The sequence below is a fragment of the Natator depressus genome, chromosome 4 (genome assembly GCF_965152275.1).
Source record: "Natator depressus isolate rNatDep1 chromosome 4, rNatDep2.hap1, whole genome shotgun sequence".
NCBI lineage: Eukaryota > Metazoa > Chordata > Testudines > Cheloniidae > Natator > Natator depressus.
This window is the reverse complement of record NC_134237.1, coordinates 6,259,544-6,277,229: the sequence shown is the minus strand read 5'-3', so window position 1 is coordinate 6,277,229 and position 17,686 is coordinate 6,259,544. Positions and strand designations below refer to the sequence as shown.

Genomic DNA, 17,686 nt, shown 5'->3' with positions numbered 1-17,686 from the left:
CGCATACATATGTAAATGATGACACAAGATGCACGGCACTGGAAAATTAAGACCTAACGTATTTTGCTCCTTTAAACTTTTCTGCACTTTTTCCAAAGCTGTATTAATTTTTTGTTGCTCTTTAGTGAATTCCCTCCACCTTCCTCATATTTTATCGGTATACGGGTTCTCAAAACTGGATACTAGAACCAGTTCCAGATTTACAATGGCACCAAAGGAACTGTGGCGCTGGGGCAATGCTCAGAAGCGGCCCTGTCTGCTCGCTCCACCTCCACTCGGCCTCTTCCCTGGTGAGGCCCCGCCTGCCGCTTGCTTCTCTAATAAGAACATAAGAAAGGTCATAATGGGTCAGACCAAAGGTCCATCTAGCCCAGTATCTTGTCTTCCAACAGTGGCCAATGCCAGGTGCCCCAGGGGGAATGAACAGAACAGGTAATCATCAAGTGATCCATCCCCTGTCGCTCATTCCCTCCAAAAAAGAGAATAGTTTTCACCCCAGACAGGACTTGAACCCACAGTCTCTGGTTACAAGGCTAATGGCTAAAGCATACTGGGTATACTCCCACTCCCACTCCCTCTCTGCCCACTCCCACTGTGTGAGCAGGGGCAGGGCCTTGAGGCAGAGCACAGGTGGGGTCTTTGGGCAAAGAGGTTGTAAAGGGGTGCGGCCTCAGGGTAGAGCGTGGGCAGGGCCTCGGGTAGGGGTGGGGCCAGGGTCCGGGTACCAGGGCCCACAAAAGATTAATCCGGCCCTGACTAGAACTGGCTAAAAACCTCCTGAACATTTTCACCAAAAAACAGACACATTTTTCTTAAACATTTTGGCGGAAAAAAAAAATCAAATCCAGTTGTTTGACATGTCGGAGAAAAAAATAATTTTGAATTTTGGCTTTTCAAATTTTTTTCCCCATTTTTTGGCCAGCTCTCCTGTATGTATTTGACGGGAGAAATCTGCCTTTCCTTCCCCAGGAACTTCAGCGGGTGCTGGAATTGTGTGGTATTTCTGAAAAATCAGCCACTTCCAGTTAGGTGCCTAGCTATGGATCAGGGAGCCCAACTTTCTGCACCCCAATTTGAGAATCTTGGCCACAATCTTTAAAATGATATCAATTGAAACAGCCGAAATCACACCATGGCAAACGATAAGACTTAGGATAAACTTCAAACAAGCAAAACCTCATCAATCAGCCCAGGCACTGCTCATCCATATACAGAACAAAGATAATACAGTGTATTGCATAATGTACTCAACAGGGCATTTCCCTTGGGGCACCAAGGCCTGATATTGCCAGATCCTGGGCAGCCTCCCCTCCCACTCTTTTCACTGGGAGTTGAAGGTGTTCAGGATCTTGCAGGGAGTGCTTGGCATATTCAGGAGCTGGTCCTTCATACAGCTGGGAATTCCTCAGCTGCCTGCCACACTTCCTACATAGCCATTAGCTTATTCCACTGGTGCCAGGCCATGTGGGCCTGCCTGCCTGCCAGGAGACAGTGTGTATGTTATAAATGATAGTAGCAAGCAGATCTCTGACCAAGTCACTGAAAGAACCAGACAAATGGAGACAGAGGCAGAGCGTCACAGAATTAAAGGCCAGAAGGAACCACCAGATAATTGATTATGACTTCCTATATATCACAGGCCAACATCACCACCCAGCATCCGCACATGGCTTGCTCAGGCCAATTCAATGGGGCTCACCTACTGTTCCCATAGGGCAGGGCTGCTTTGCCATCTGTCCTTGCCGGGTCCTAAACCACATGATTTCACGGGCTTCCACAGCATCACAGCTCTCTGCCCCTACAGCGGGGAGCTGGGAGGAGGCAGGTGGAAGGGGTGTAGTCATTTCATTGGGGACATCTACCACCAGGGAGGGCGTGCTTGTGCTCCTGTTCCTTCTGCCCGCGGCTGAGGTGGTGGTGGTGCGCCCGGTGCTTGTGGCAGTGAGGAGAAGAGGGGTGCTGGTGGTGGTGCTTCCCATGCCATGCGCCCCAGATGTCGATACTTCTGAAACCAAGCAAAAGTACATTAAAAAAATGCAGTTGCGGATCGCTTTGGCTTTGAGATGTTCTATCATAGAGGACACATAAATATTTCATGATGCACTGTTTACTCTACAAAATTAGCAAGGACCACAGGAAGCGACTGCATCAAAACTGTGTCCGAGTACCAAACAACTCATTAATTACAGCTTTGCGAAAGGTAGGCGTTCATAGTCCTTCCCAAAGCATAGCAAAGACACTCTCTTTACAGAGTGCAACTACATTACAAAACACATATGAAGCGTTCGGTTTCTTCCAATCAAACATTAATTCCTTATTAAACCGTCCGCTGGTGACCACTGTAGGCAAGGGTGCTATATAAATAGGCCTGGAAGAATTAGATTTTTATTGCTAAATCTCAGCCAATGTCGACTTCACCTATATGCACAAACTGATGAAAAAATATTTCCATTGATAATCATTACAATTTATAGATCGGCAAAACAAGAGAAATGCCGCTTGAGAGCTTATTAGTGTCAAAAATCCAGAGATATACAATTTTGAATGAGGCTCATTACAAATGGACTAGCAAATGCATAGTAAAAACAGGCATAATCTGTTGATTTAAAGATATTTACTTTGAATATTTTGACATGTGAGGTTGACAATTTGTGTTTTAATGGTTCACAAAGCTTTAACTATCTCAAATCTACTCTCTCTAAATAATTGCCAGACCTCCCCCTGCCCCAAAACCATGAATATTCAAATAGATAAAAATGGGGGGGAAATGCTTAAAACCTATAATTTTGCACAACTGAACATTTAAATTGATAGAAATCTAAAACGATTCTTACAAATAAACATCAATATGATCTGTCAAAATTATCAAGACATAAAAATTGAATTCTACCACACCTACGTATAAGTATCTAAAATTACAACAGAATAGAGTAGATCTTTCAAGCAAGCTCATGTCACTCAGTGGTATTAACTGATGGATGGCTAATTTTGGCTGACCTGGAAAAGCCTTCCCCAGGAACTGCTGCTCAAAGAGATTCCCAGCACCCTGCTCAATGTCAGCCCCAGTGCAGAACTGCGCTAATGACTACCACCAATGACTGTGTGAAACATCCTTCCTGTATTCATCACCCTCTTGCAGTGCCTGACGAGAGTACTGTCTTATGGAGAGTCATTCCAGCCACAAGTCCACACACAGGGATTAGCCCAGAGGTGGTTAATGGAACTAATTCATTCACATTCCGTAACAACTCCCGTGCTAATGCCTGATCCTACCAGTAATGCTGGCGCCCTCACAATGTATGGTGGCCTTAAAGGAACACCTCACAGAAGGCACATTCCTTGATGGTTTAATCATTAAAAGGATGTTCCATTACAACTGTTGCTGACAAGAGGGGCCTGGCAGCAGTGAGAGGTTAACTAATTTAAAACCACATTAACCTGCTCTATGTTGCATAATTGCTCTGCTAAGTATTGTGTGTGAAAATATGGAGAGACAGTCCCCTTGTAATTACATTATTTTGCCTGCTATTTAGACCCACATGTTGGCTCTGATTAGGACTTCCGAAAAGCTGACCAAATAGAGCACTCTTATTAGGTTCTTCATTACAATGTGCACTTCAGGCTGAGACAGAGCTGTGGGTCTTCGCTCCCTACTGCCTTGTATCTTGTGCATTCATTTCAAGTGCCTCCATGCTGCACAGAGGGGGAATGAGTACACAATGCACAAGGGTAGAGGAGAACTGGCTTCCTGTTATTGCCACCGTCGAAAAAATGGATGCCTTTTCCACCACCTTTTCCTCACTGAGCAGGGACCCACCCCCATGACAGTATATCATACATTTTCGGTAGGAGACTGAGGCCTTCTGATTTTTCGCTTGGCGTAACATTTTGCTTCACTCTTGAAACTAGGGCTTGCTGAAGTGTCCAGTTTGGGGAGATAAACAAGAGTCCCACAAGCCCAGTTTCATGGCAGGAGAGTCACTGCAGCCCATGACACTACACAACACCATTTAAAGATATGTTGGCTTTTTCTCCTTAAAAGCAAATATACCCCTTGAGGCCCTGGAGACATACACTTTACTTAGTACTCCCTTGAGTGCAGGGGACTGGACTAGATGACCTCTCGAGGTCCTTTTCCAGTCCTACATTTCTATGAGTCTATGAACGTAGTGTCTGAGCACCTCATAATTGTTAATGTATTGATCCTCACAGCACCTTGCATGGTAGGGATAGGTTATCATCCCCATTACACAGGTGGAAAACTGAGGCAAAGTAACATGGGGAATCCAACCCATGGATTCAAACCCAGATCCTAGACCAGTGCGCTCACCACTGGACAATCTCTCTCTTCTATATTGAGCACTATGACTAGCTAGCTAAATATTCTTGGATGAATCTTAAGTTTTTAATGGGGAGATTTTTATCGGACTCAATTATCAATTTCTTGCCGTTTACATTTTTTTAAAAAAATCACTGTTTCTGTGATAACATTATTAGTTCAATGTACTTGCTTTATGGCTTTCCTCAGTGACAATCATACTGGGCCCAACCCTGTGATCTGTTCATTCAGCATCAGTTGCATGTGTTTTGCCCCTTTTGGGATCAGGCCCTTTATTATTAACCTCCTGACCCTAACTTGCCAGCATTAAACACTGTGGTCTATATGTGTGCATACAAGAACTGGGTTTGTCATGAGGCGGCTTTGAAAATCAGGGTCGTTTAATTTACCACAGGGCTGCTGATCATATTTTCTAGCATGTTCACACTGACTCACTTTCACTCTGTGTTCTGGGTTTGAATGAATCTCAAAAAAAGGCAAAGCAAAACTTCACAGAAATCACCAGGTTTCCCCTTGTTTCTGTTCAAAGCTGCACTAAAACACCAAGCTACATATGCTCTCCATCTGAAGTTACTGCATGGCTAAAAGGTTCTTGAGATCTTCAGCAAATATGCTATAGTCAAATTTCACCTGCTTTTACTTTACAATGTGGTAAGAAAGAGAGAAAGAAAGAGAGAGAGAAAGAAAGAAAGAAAGAAAGAAAGAAAGAAAGAAAGAAAGGGAACATTGCCATAGGATGTTTCCAGTTGCCTTAGGTAACTATACATTACCTTTAATTTTCAGAATAACATATACTAAGTAGTGTGAATATAGAGATGGTCATGTCTATATTAGTTAAGGCACCTAACGCAAAACTGACCTGTAATTATGAGTGACCACTCAATTTTTACAAACATTTCTGAGTGTAGGTGGAAAAGACAAATTGTTTTTCAAGAGTCAGTGGAGAACAATACCAGAATTAATGCCCAAGTATACATGGCCAACATTTTAATTAATGGGTGTCAAAAATTAGGGGGTAAGTCCATATTCAGGCAACTCATTAAGTGACCTGGTTTTCAAAATGATGAGTGCTCAGCAGCTCCCATTGACTTGAACAGAAATCTCGGGTTGTTTGAAATGTTGAGCCTGCCTTTTAGAAATAGTTATTGTAAATCTTGGAGTATATTGGTTTTAGGTTGTAGCTCTGTAAGGTTTATTTTATCAGGTATGCATGGGGAATTTACAAATATGTTCCCTTAGTCATAAAATGGCAGCTTTTTTATCTGCCTAGACCCCTGGGCATTGATGCAAGAAGCAGTTTCAAGGGTATTTTTCTCTTTCTTTTGTATGTGTGTGTGTGTGCTTCTCTATTACCGTTACAAATAAATAAATAAAAACAATCTCAGCACTGAATGCAACTTCACATGAAGGACAAACAATAAGAAAGGATAAAACAACTGGTCTGAAGTCACCGAACAGAATTAGATGGACGGGATACTACCGAATTCAGTTCAAAGGTCTAATTATTCAACGAGTCACCATGATAATGAGTTCCAAAAGACAAGACTGCCACATTAACAGCAGTGAGTTTTACAGAACACAGAAAGCTCCCACTGTAGATTTCACTCACACATCCATGTATTTTAAAACCAACTTAATTGGTTAGTTGGAAAAGAATAAGAGATTGGAATCATTTACATATAAATAACTCTTAAATCCAAGTAAAACCACGAATAGACTGCAACTTGTGCAAATTTACTTGAATTTCTACAGTACAGAATACAGATGAGCTACCCAGATTTAGCCACACTGCCAATAAATGGTCAATTTGAAACTTGAAGAAAATCAGTGTTGCATGGGGCCATTTTAATAGAAGACACTACTTCATAATACAATGTTTTCTTACAGAAGAGCAGTAACCTTTAAAAATCATTAACCTTATTATAACTAGAAATGCAGATGTCTGGTTATTTTATTTTTATGGCTTGTTTTATTATGCTTTGCCATTTTGAGAGTTTAAGGTTAGATTTAGGGTAAATTTAGATTTCTATAACAAGCTTTAGATGCAGAACATTTGTGAGACTCTACACTTGGATTCTATGGAGCATCGTTCTGGTGCTAAATGTAACCCACAGAGATACTGGGAAAGTCTGAGCCCTGGTTAATGGCAACCGTCCCTTCCCCTGGATAACCTAAAGCAATACTTTATTTTTTCTCCCCATATCCTATACATATATGGAAAGTCTACATCAATAATATAAGACTAGCTTTTCCAGACATGCTCAGACTAGAGTGACAGCTACAAAAGGGCATTTCTAAGGTCCTCAGCAGGATAGCTGCAACTCACTAGGAAATATATAGACCTACCTAATGGGCTGACTGTGTGAGGAAAAGATATGACCCATCTTCCCTGCTCTTTCTATTTCTCAAATTTCACAGAGTTCAAGACTTCAGGATCCATGCTCAGGCAAAACTCCCATTAGGCTCAGTGGGAATTTTGCCAGAGTAAAGACCAAGTAAGGACTATGCTCAAAACAAGCAGTGTTTTCAAGCACGTGGAATAACCACATCCTTTATTTTTTACTTCATTGCCTAAAGTGATAGCCCAGCTGTATTCAGTTGGGCTTAGATCACTGTATGGGTTCCTGACACAGGAAGAATCCCATATGTCATCTCATACTCAGTTATATTCACTCCTTTGTGGCATTGTCAGACACCGGATTGTGTTCACCAGTGACCATACACTAGACTCATAGACATTAAGACCAGAAGGGACCATCATGATCATCAAGTCTGGCCTCTTGCACATTGCAGGCCACAGAATCTCACCCGCCCACGTCTGCAATAGGCCCATAACCTCTGGCTGAGTTACTGAAGTCCTCACATCTTGATTTAAAAACTGCAAGACTAATCTTTTTATATTACAATACAAACTGCTTTGATTCTAGGCAAGAGTGCCTGTCATTACCAAATCTTCATTTGCTCAGGTAATCTTTTAGCGTGTCTAAACATCAGGAAAATTACCCTGGGTAATTCATCTTTGGAACAACTTACCTAGGGACATGGTGGATTTTCCATCACTTGAAGCCTTTAAATCATTTCTCAAACTGGGGGGCCCGACCCAAAAGCGGGTCACAAGGCTGTTGTAGGGGGGTCGTGAGATCACAAAAACATTGCCAGGAGGAAGAGGGAGCTGGAGGGGGAGCGGGGATACAGCAGCTGCCTCTCTCTGGCCACCCAGTTCTGAAGGCAGTACTCCCACCAGCAGCAGTGCAGAAGTAAGGGTGGTGATACCTATGAGTATGTACACTAATTTGCTATCACTATTTTGGGGGGGAAAAGAGGGGTCGTCACTGCCTGAAATATTTTCAGAGGGGGGTCCCAGCAAAAAAGTTAAATCAAGGCTGGATATCTTTCTGAAAAGAGGTGATGCAGAAATTGCAGGATGAAGTTCTTTGCCCTGCGTTAGGGAGGATGTCAGACTAGATGATCATCAAGATCCCTTCTGACCTTAAAACCTATGAATCTGTGGATCTAAAGGTTTGTTCTAGTATAAAGACACACAAAGAGTCAGTACTTCCTCATTTCAGAGGTGGGTGACGGAGTGCCTGCAGTTTCACAAAGGATGTTGTTAGTCTCTATTCTTTTTGTGGATACAGACTAACACGGCTGCTACTCTGAAACCAGCTAAATGAAGGCTCTACAGCAAGCTTGGAGAAAGCATGACATTCTAACAGATGTTGATGGCCAAGAAACCATACATGTTCATCAGTTAGGATGCTATGAACAGGTCTCCCACTGAAAATACTGGAACAATTATTTAGAATGAAATTGAACAGTTCAACTACCATTGAAATTTAGAACAATCAAGTTATTTTCTCATACAAATCTTCTGTGTCTGCAGTCACAATTATTTACATGTTGAGAAAATACAGCATTGCTAGTTTGTGAAAGGATGTTAGAAGCTCAAAACCTAAAAGTCTTTCTCTGCTGATTTTGTCCTTTTTCTATATGATAAATATTTATTTTGCTTAGATCATTTAATTCCTTTCCTTTCTTTTTCTATCAAACAAGATATATTTATATGCTTAATAGGAAGGTTTAGATACCTCTTGAAAGAAAAAAAAAATCTGGTTTGAAATTTTTTTTAAAATCAAAACAGCTGTTTTTCTCTCTTCCACTGTCTTGTAAACATATCTTGAGTGAATTAGTTTCCTATTGGCATTGTCCAACACTTGTCACTGCATTTTTTTTAATCTTAGTAGAAAAAATATTTTTAATTGAAAAACCAACCCTGTTTCTGTTTCTTTCTTTATGGATTTGATCCAAAGTCACTGAAATCAATGGGAAGATTCTCATCAACTTCAGTAAGCTTTGGGTCAAGCCTTGCATGCATACTGGCATTATTTACAATGATATGAGCAAATATCTTGGAATATGACTTGTTGATTAACCACTAGAGTGAAATATCGTCTTTGGTACATGAGGCGAAGGGCAGCACCTTCCTGTGCTGTCCCATGTAATGTGTTTGTGTGTCTAGCTAGCTAGCTATACATCTCTGTACCCATTTGAATATTGTCTCCTGTATTCTACTGTCACATAGTAGCTATGGCATCAAAAATAGATTACCTTCCATTTCAAATAAAGAGAATTAACTATATATAACAGGAATAATTACTTGTGTTTACTAAAGAAGAAGGCCAAGTGTCTCTCATACCAAACCTATGGATTGCTCTCCATTATGCAAGGGCTCTCTTGCCAATCACAGATGAATCTGAACCAGAGACATCTAGGAACACAAGAGTAAAATATGATTCTCCTGGACTCTTTCAGTAGCTGGGACTGCTGAAGGGATACATACAGGAAAAAGCCTGGGAGATGGGACTGGATGGAAAAAAGCCCAATGTGTCTCAATAGTCTGCTCAAGGTCTTACCTGAACTCTTTGGAAATATGGGCCCAAACTAAGCCAAGTCAACTTGAAAGACATTCTTTAAGACAAGCTGTTCTTCCATCTCTGCCACAAAATCTAAGATGAGTGGGCAGTCGCTGGAACAAACTGATTTTGACGTTGGTCCAAACATTCACAAACATTTTGACAAACATGGAAAGAGGTTCACATGGATCCAGACCAAATATTAGGTGAATTCTGAATGCCAGGACAGGATTTACTGCAGTGGCCCAAAATCTGATGCAAACTCAATAGCTTTACCTGGATTCAACCTGAGGCCAGTTAAAACATTGTGATTTATCCAAACTTCACTTTGAGCTTTTAAAATGTATTTGAAAACCAGAATGAACATAAAATTCAAGGGTGTGAAACCAAAAAACCACTGTGCTCCACTGCAGGATGCTAGACTCCTTCTCTCCCACTAACCCACATTGCCCCAGTGATTTAATTATTCAGATTCCAAATGCTAAACATGCAGAACCAGACTGTCCAAAAAGCTCACCGTTACAGCTGGGCACATTTTTTCCCATCAAAACAGTTTCTTTCCATGGAAACTTAGGTTCTTGACTAAACTAAACTTATCACAAAAAAATTCTGTCTTCCGTGGACATTTTTGAGTTTTTGTCAAAAACCTTCTGGCCAAATCCTGAAAATGTTCTGGTTTGGGCTGAAAATTTTTGGTTTTGGGTTTTTTTTTTCCTTCAATAAAAAGGTGACAATTTTATGTGGGAAAAATACCCATTTTCCAATCCGCATTATTGAGCACCCAGCAGCTCTCTTATCGGGCCCCTTCAATTTTTATCTGAGAAACAAATGTTCATTCTCATTCCAAAATACCCGTCACCTTTGATCTTTCCCAAAAAGTCACAGGACCTGACGTCCCAGTTTAAAATGTAAGCCTGTAGAGAGCCATTCAAAAAAGATGCGTTTCCTGGCCCAACTATGGGGCTACAGCAACCAGATTTAAATATTTAACTGCTGCATATTACATTTAACACAGGGAAATGTGAAGCATTTCCCCGGCTTTGGCACCAGGTAGTTAGGAAAGTGCTATATCACATCTGTGTTTATTATCATCACCCTTCTCAGCTTCTATCAGGCCATGGCTAGATAAAGACCTTACCCAGAATCTTACTTTCTCTCTCTTATTCAATGCCCAGGCTACCTCTGTGAATCTCTCTCACTCTTCAGAAGCCTTCTAGTAAGATCACTCATCACAAGCTTTTACTCTCACCTTTTGCAATTCCTTCTGAACATTTGGACAGAAATTAAAACTGGGCCATCATTCATAATACAGGGGAAGGTAATGTCTCTTCACTATCATAGAATATCAGGGTTGGGAGGGACCTCAGGAGGTCATCTAGTCCAACCCCCTGCTCAAAGCAAGACCAATCCCCAATTTCTGCCCCAGATCCCTAAATGGCCCCCTCTAGGATTGAACTCACAACCCTGGGTTTAGCAGGCCAATGCTCAAACCACTGAGCTATCCCTCCCCCCCTCATGTCGTAATGCTTTTGGAAATGCAGACTAACTATGCCTATAGAAGCCCTGGTAAACAGGGAAACATTACAGAGGAGCTGATCTAATAGACAGTGCATCAGGATTTATTATAAATGCACTAATCTAACAGATCTGAGAGTTCAGTCGAAGAGCTATTTTTAGGCGATCTAGCTTTAAATCACTCCATTTATGTGCAAACACTGTCATATGTGGCTGCATTATTTTGAATTAACATATTTTAAAATATCAGATCTGCCTTTTTTATGTCACATGTTATTTCAAAAAGGAAGATCATATCCCCACACCTTTTTCCACCCCCGGGGTACAACAGCTGCATATTATTACTGAAAGTATGTAGGGAACTTCTAACCTCCTAAACAATCTATGTTCCCCAGTGTGATTCACATCCATCAGAGCCTTGGTTGCAGGTCTGATACATAGAATCATAGATATTAAGGTCAGAAGGGACCATTATGATCATCTAGTCTGACCTCTTGCACAACGCAGGCCACAGAATCTCACCCACCCACTCCTGTAACAAACCTCTAACCTATGTCTGAGCTATTGAAGTCCTCAAATCGTGGTTTAAAGACTTCGAGGTGCAGAGAATTCTCCAGCAAGTGCCCCATGCTGCAGAGGAAGGTGAAAACCCCCCAGGGCCTCTGCCAATCTGCCCTGGAGGAAAATTCCTTCCCGACCCCAAATATGGCGGTCAGCTAAACCCTGAGCAAGTGGGCAAGACTCCCAGCCAGTCATCCAGGAAAGAATTCTCTACAGTAACTCAGATCCCAACCCATCTAACATCCCATCACAGGCCACTGGGCATATCTACTGCTAATAGTTGAAGATCAATTAATTGCCAAAATTAGGCTATCCCATCATAGCATCCCTTCCATAAACTTATCAAGCTTAGTCTTGAAGCCAGATATGTCTTTTGCCCCCACTGCTCCCCTTGGAAGGCTGTTCCAGAACTTCACTCCTCTGATGGTTTAAAAACCTTCATCTAATTTCAAGTTTAAACTTCCTGATGGCCAGTTTATATCCATTTATTCTTGTGTCCACATTGGTACTGACCTTAAATAATTCCTTTCCCTCTGTGGTATTTATCCCTCTAATATATTTATAGAGAGCAATCATATCTCCCCTCAGTCTTCTTTTGGTTAGGCTAAACAAGCCAAGCTCTTTGAGTCTCCTTTCATAAGACACGTTTTCCATTCCTCGGATCATCCTAGTAGTCCTTCTCTGTACCTGTTCCAGTTTGATTTCATCTTTCTTAAACACGGGAGACCAGAACTGCACACAATATTCCAGATGAGGTCTCACCAGTGCCTTGTATAATGGTACTAAAACCTCCTTATCCCTACTGGAAATACCTCTCCTGACGCATCCCAAGACCGCATTAGCTTTTTTCACGGCCATATCACTTTGGCAGCTCATAGTCATCCTGCGATCAACCAATACTCCGAGGTCCTTCTCCTCCTCTGTTACTTCCAAGTGATGCGTTCCCAGCTTATAACAAAAATTCTTGTTATTAATCCGTAAATGTATAACCTTATACTTTCCACTAACCCTAAATTTCATCCTATTACTATTACTCCAGTTTACAAGGTCATCCAGATCTTCCTGTATGATATCCCAGTCCTTCTCTGTATTGGCAATACCTCCCACCCTTGTGTCATCTGCAAACTTTATTGGCACATTCCCGTTTTTTGTGCCAAGGTCAGTAATGAAAAGATTAAATAAGATTGGTCCCAAAACCAATCCCTGAGGAACTCCACTGGTAACCCCCTCTAGCCTGACAGTTCACCTTTCAGTGTGACCCACTGCAGTCTCCCCTTTAACCAATTCCTTATCCACCTTTCAATTTTCATATTGATCCCCATCTTTTCCAATTTAACTAATAATTCCCCATGTGGCACCATATCAAATGACTTACTGAAATAGAGGTACATTAGATCCACTGCGTTCCCTTTGTCTAAAAAATCTGTTACTTTCTCAAAGAAGGAGATTGGTTGGTTTGGCACGATTGGTTGGTTTGGCAAGATCTACCTTTTATAAAGCCATGTTGTATTTGTCCCAATTACCATTGACCTCAATGTCCTTAACTACTTTCTCCTTCCAAATTTTTTCCAAGACCTTGCATACTACAGATGTCAAACTAACAGGCCTGTAGTTACCCGGATCACTTTTTTTTCCTTTCTTAAAAGTAGGAACTATATTAGCAATTCTCCAGTCATATGGTACTATCCCTGACTTTACAGATTCATTAAAAATTCTTACTAATGGGCTTGCAATTTCATGTGCCAGTTCCTTTAATATTCTTGGATGAAGATTATCTGGGCCCCCTGATTTAGTCCCATTAAGCTGTTAAAGTTTGGCTTCTACCTCGGATGTGGTAATATCTACCTCCATAATCTCCTTCCCATTTGTCGTCACACCATTATCCCTAAGCTCTTCATTAACCTCATTAAAGAATGAGGCAAAGTATTTGTTTAGATATTGGACCATGTCTAGATTATCCTTAACCTCCACTCCATCCTCAGTGTTTCTTCTTTCTTTGTCTTCCAACTTGCATACCTCGAACTCCTTTAAAGAGAAAACCAGCAGGAATTCCCTAATACCTCATCGTTGTAGAAATCACTTTTGATTTCAACAACAGATACTGTCAGTTTTCATTCTAGCCACTTTCACGCATGCACACACACACACAAATAGCTTGAATAGATTTACTGCAGGTCAAGATTTTCAGGGGGGGGTTCTTGTTTTTTAATTACACTAGCTGTATTACACCCACAAGGGGAAACATGGTTTTTTGTTTCTTGAGAGAAAGAGCAAATGTAAAAAAAAAAATTGAGTGTAGAAAACTATTTTTTCTTGGCAGTTTTGGAGAGAGTTCGATGTAATTTTTATTGAGGAACTGTAATTTTATTGCATCTTACCTACGCTTTTTTGTATTTTCCTCTGTATTTTGAATTGCATACTTTATATCCAGTCCGTGCCATAAAATCCTTTTTTTTTCCTGCCATTTGACAGCAGTAGTCTGTGTCTGTATTTGTTACCTTTCAGCATATGGAAACATGACCGAGTGCCAAAAAACCTGAAGGGTTATGACCAAGTGGCTTTAGGGGATGATAGTGACTGACCTAATCAATGCAGCCAAAGCTCACAATGAGTCCTTCCATTAGCCAAAGATCTCAGCTACAGAATGTCCCCTTGCATTTTGACTACTGGCTACTATATTTGCTTTTTCAATTCAGGCTATAAATATAACTTTACTGAAAAATAACTATTTTTTGAACTTCTCTTCTTATCCTTGTGCGTAAAGTCTTTGATCTGGATTTATTCAATGAAATGGGCTATTGCCCACTGAGAAATGTCTTGGGATCTTTTAAACATATAATAATTTAAACATGGAATGGCTGGATGGTTGCTTTTCAATTTGCGAAATGGCTCAAAGTCTGTAAATAAAACGGAATTGGATGGCTTTCAAAAGCACAGATTATGTTTTTCAATTCTCAGTGACTCAATGCTTCCAAGATGCACTCCAGCAAGTCTCATATTAATATTTAAAAACTGATTGTGTTTTGCTGTTACGCTTGAGAAAGAGAGCATGCACTACAAAACAAAACAAAAAAATAACACTGGAACTACAGAGATGTAGCTCTAACCCTTTGCAGTACATGCATGTACAACGTGAGTGGGTGGGATGGAAGCAGGTTGTGGAGGCTTTCTTACCCATGCCTGATGATTTAGGAGATGAATATGGTAAAGAACGCTTTTCGCATACAACTTGTTTACTACATATCTGCCATGACAATATTTTCAGATTCTCTCGATTCCCAGGTGCTCGCAGGTTAGGGATTTGAGCAAACGTGCTTTGCCGATGTGTCAGCAAATTGAAATTAAAAAGAGGAGAGGGAGAGGAAAATGTCAGAAAAAGCAAAAGTCACAGGGAGACTGCTTAACCTTTTTTTTCCCCTTCAATCCAAGTGTGGATTAACTACATTAAGATGCAAATCAGACTGCACTACAGTGCACTGGACAAAGGACTGAACGCAGGGCTTCTTGTTTACATATTAGCTGTTGAATGGATACTTTTCTTTTATTATCCCCTAATAATGATTTTGCCTAGTCAAACAGCAGCAAGAATGATAACCCCCCACCTCCAACACACATATTAAAGTTTGTTTTACTTCTCTCATGAAAACCATGCATTTTCCCTAGTGTCGCAGGGCCACTGTTGTTCCAACACAGATAAAAAATTCCCACTGCTAAGGCAAATCTGAATGCTGCTGAGTGCTTTTCTCTAGAGGGCACTGTGCTCTGCCTAGTCTCTGCTTGTAGTGTGTTTTATTTATTTCTTTTACTGTGTACTCCTTCATGAGTTGTCAATAGATTAAATTACAAAGAGAGTTGCTGATTTAAACCTCCAGAAGCAGGGAAATGCAGAGAAAAGGCAGCCTCTCCCCGCCCTCAAAGCTCACTCTCTTGTGCCTAGCTGTGGCAAGTATATGCAATGCTGTCATTGTCCCGAGACTTCTCCCGTAACTCGGCACTACAGAATGAAGAGCGGACAAAGGTTTCAGACTCTGACTCGCTTCTGATTCTGAATTTCATTGCTTGGATAATTTCATACCCTTCACGTTACTTCATCAAACCCACCTGTGATTTAACTTCCTCCTTTGGGGACGGGGGAAAGCAGACAGAAGGGCAGGGAATATGTTTGCATTAAACAAAACAAACCTCTCATGTGAACACATTACATTAACCTGACAAGAGTCTATTATGAGAACATCAATATTCAGATCTTTTTCAAAACAAAGCATGTTCCCTCACAGACCATAAGGCACTCTTTAGACCCCTTCCAGTATGCTTTATTATTTTGCATAGGTATTTAAATATTGTGTAAAGCTTGGTCCAGTATTATTGTTATTCATATTCAGGGATCTGCTTTCATGCCTCTGACTACAGGATTGAGGCCTAAATTGATTTTATGGAGGACTGATATTGTACAAAGGGCTTTCACACCAAATGAGGTATTAACATTGTGAACAAAAGTTGCTACAGTGTGGCGGATTTTTAATACACACACACACACACACACACACACACAGAGTATATTTTCGATAGATAGATAGAATTAAAAAGCAAACAAAAAAAGACAAAGGGCAATCATTTAAAAAGTGCCCATGGCCCAGATCCTCAAAGGCACTGCACACCTAACTTCCATCCACATCCTCAAAGGTATTTAGATACACTACTAGAGCAGAGCTTAAAGAGGTTCCATACGGCTCCTACCCCAAGTGAAATCTTGGGAACTGGGGAATGTTGGCCAATCAACACCCACCCCACAACCTGGCTGGCCAATGAGTGCCAGAGACTCCAACAGATGGGACACCAGGTATCCTTCCGCGAACGTCTCCTTCACTCACTGCTGAGGCTACCATCTTCACCACTGTCCACCACAAGTGCCTCCACCCATTGAGATGGGGGTGACACTTGACGTGGACACAGCAGTGAAATGAAGATAGAGCCATGGATGAATTGTGTCAGGAGGGGTGCTACCTGCCCATCACCCACACTCTCCTATGCCAGGCATTGAATTTGTTCCAGTTCAAGGGTCGCAGGTTTCTGACCATATAACCCATAAATTGCGGTAGACTCTCTTCAGCCTACCCCTTGCTGAGAGTCAGGCAGCTAAACACCTTTGAGTCTCTGGGCCTAAGTAATTTATGACCCCAAGTCCCATTTTTTCCCCAAATCTAACCTTGGTGCTTTAAGGGCCTCAGTCTCATTAACTTTCCATGACACACGCTGCGACGTCACATAAGCACTTTTGAACGTGTTACCCAAAATCTTGATTTCAAAAACAAATGTTAATAAGAATATGGCAAAAACCACGAATGCTAATTTCTAATCTTAAAACTCAGTACCTAAATTTTACTTTGCCAAAAGTTAATTGAGGCAAACACCTGGCACTGTCCACAGAGTTTAAGCCTGAAATAAATCTTGCAGTAAATGGGAAGATGCTCTGTTGACTTTGCTGGGCTTTGAATCAGGCCCATAAAAAGGAGAGACATCAATATTTGTAATGGGGAAATGAACATCGATATAATGACAAGAAACTGAACGTCAACACAGTTCGAAGAAAACGTAAGATGTTGAAGTAATGTAATCAGGTTAATAAAGTCCTCTGGAGTCATTTTAAAATGTTTTATCTTATTCTCCTTGAGTAACTCTAATAAGAACAAATAGGTTTCAGAGTAGCAGCCGTGTTAGTCTGTATTCGCAAAAAGAAAAGGAGTACTTGTGGCACCTTAGAGACTAACCAATTTATTTGAGCATAAGCTTTCGTGAGCTACAGCTCACTTCATCCGATGAAGTGAGCTGTAGCTCACGAAAGCTTATGCTCAAATAAATTGGTTAGTCTCTAAGGTGGCACAAGTACTCCTTTTCTTTTTAAGAACAAATAGCTGCCATATGTATGGAACAAAAGTGACAGTTTAATCGAAAAAGGGGAATGTCTTCTAAACATACACACACAGTAAACTGGTGCATACCCAACTTGTCATTTAAAAAAAATCTATTAGTTGGCTAAACTTGCACACATTTCAAATGTTTTTATTAATGACATAAGATATGAACATCTATTAGAAAGCCAGAAGAAAAAAAAAGCAAGAGAAGCACGCAATCTGGATCAGCTTCAAAAAAGGACATCAGAGACTCTTTGTTCAGATTTTAGCATAAGTGCAGGATAAAATTACTGGTTCAATAAATTGCTAAAGAAGCACACTATGTTTCTAACACATAGCCCAAGACTAATTTTATATTTCTTATGATTAAAACAAAACAAGGAAATAATAGCAAGCTATACTTTGATATTCTCCCCTTCAATTTCTAATCTACTAAAATTCATTTG

The 17,686-nt window shown here is 40.8% G+C and overlaps 1 protein-coding gene across 35 annotated transcripts in view; it reads right to left on the bottom strand.

Annotated features, from left to right (window-relative positions):
• ADGRL3 (adhesion G protein-coupled receptor L3) overlaps positions 1–17,686 on the bottom strand; it is an 804,652-nt gene that overhangs the window by 183,993 nt on the left and 602,973 nt on the right. For 25 of the 35 annotated variants that reach the window (XM_074950298.1, XM_074950299.1, XM_074950303.1 and 22 more), the window contains one exon: positions 1,700–2,005. In XM_074950298.1, coding sequence (XP_074806399.1) covers positions 1,700–2,005 — 306 coding nt within the window. The remainder of the gene's footprint in view (positions 1–1,699; positions 2,006–17,686) is intronic. The other 10 variants (XM_074950306.1, XM_074950309.1, XM_074950286.1 and 7 more) reach the window with 1 other exon arrangement.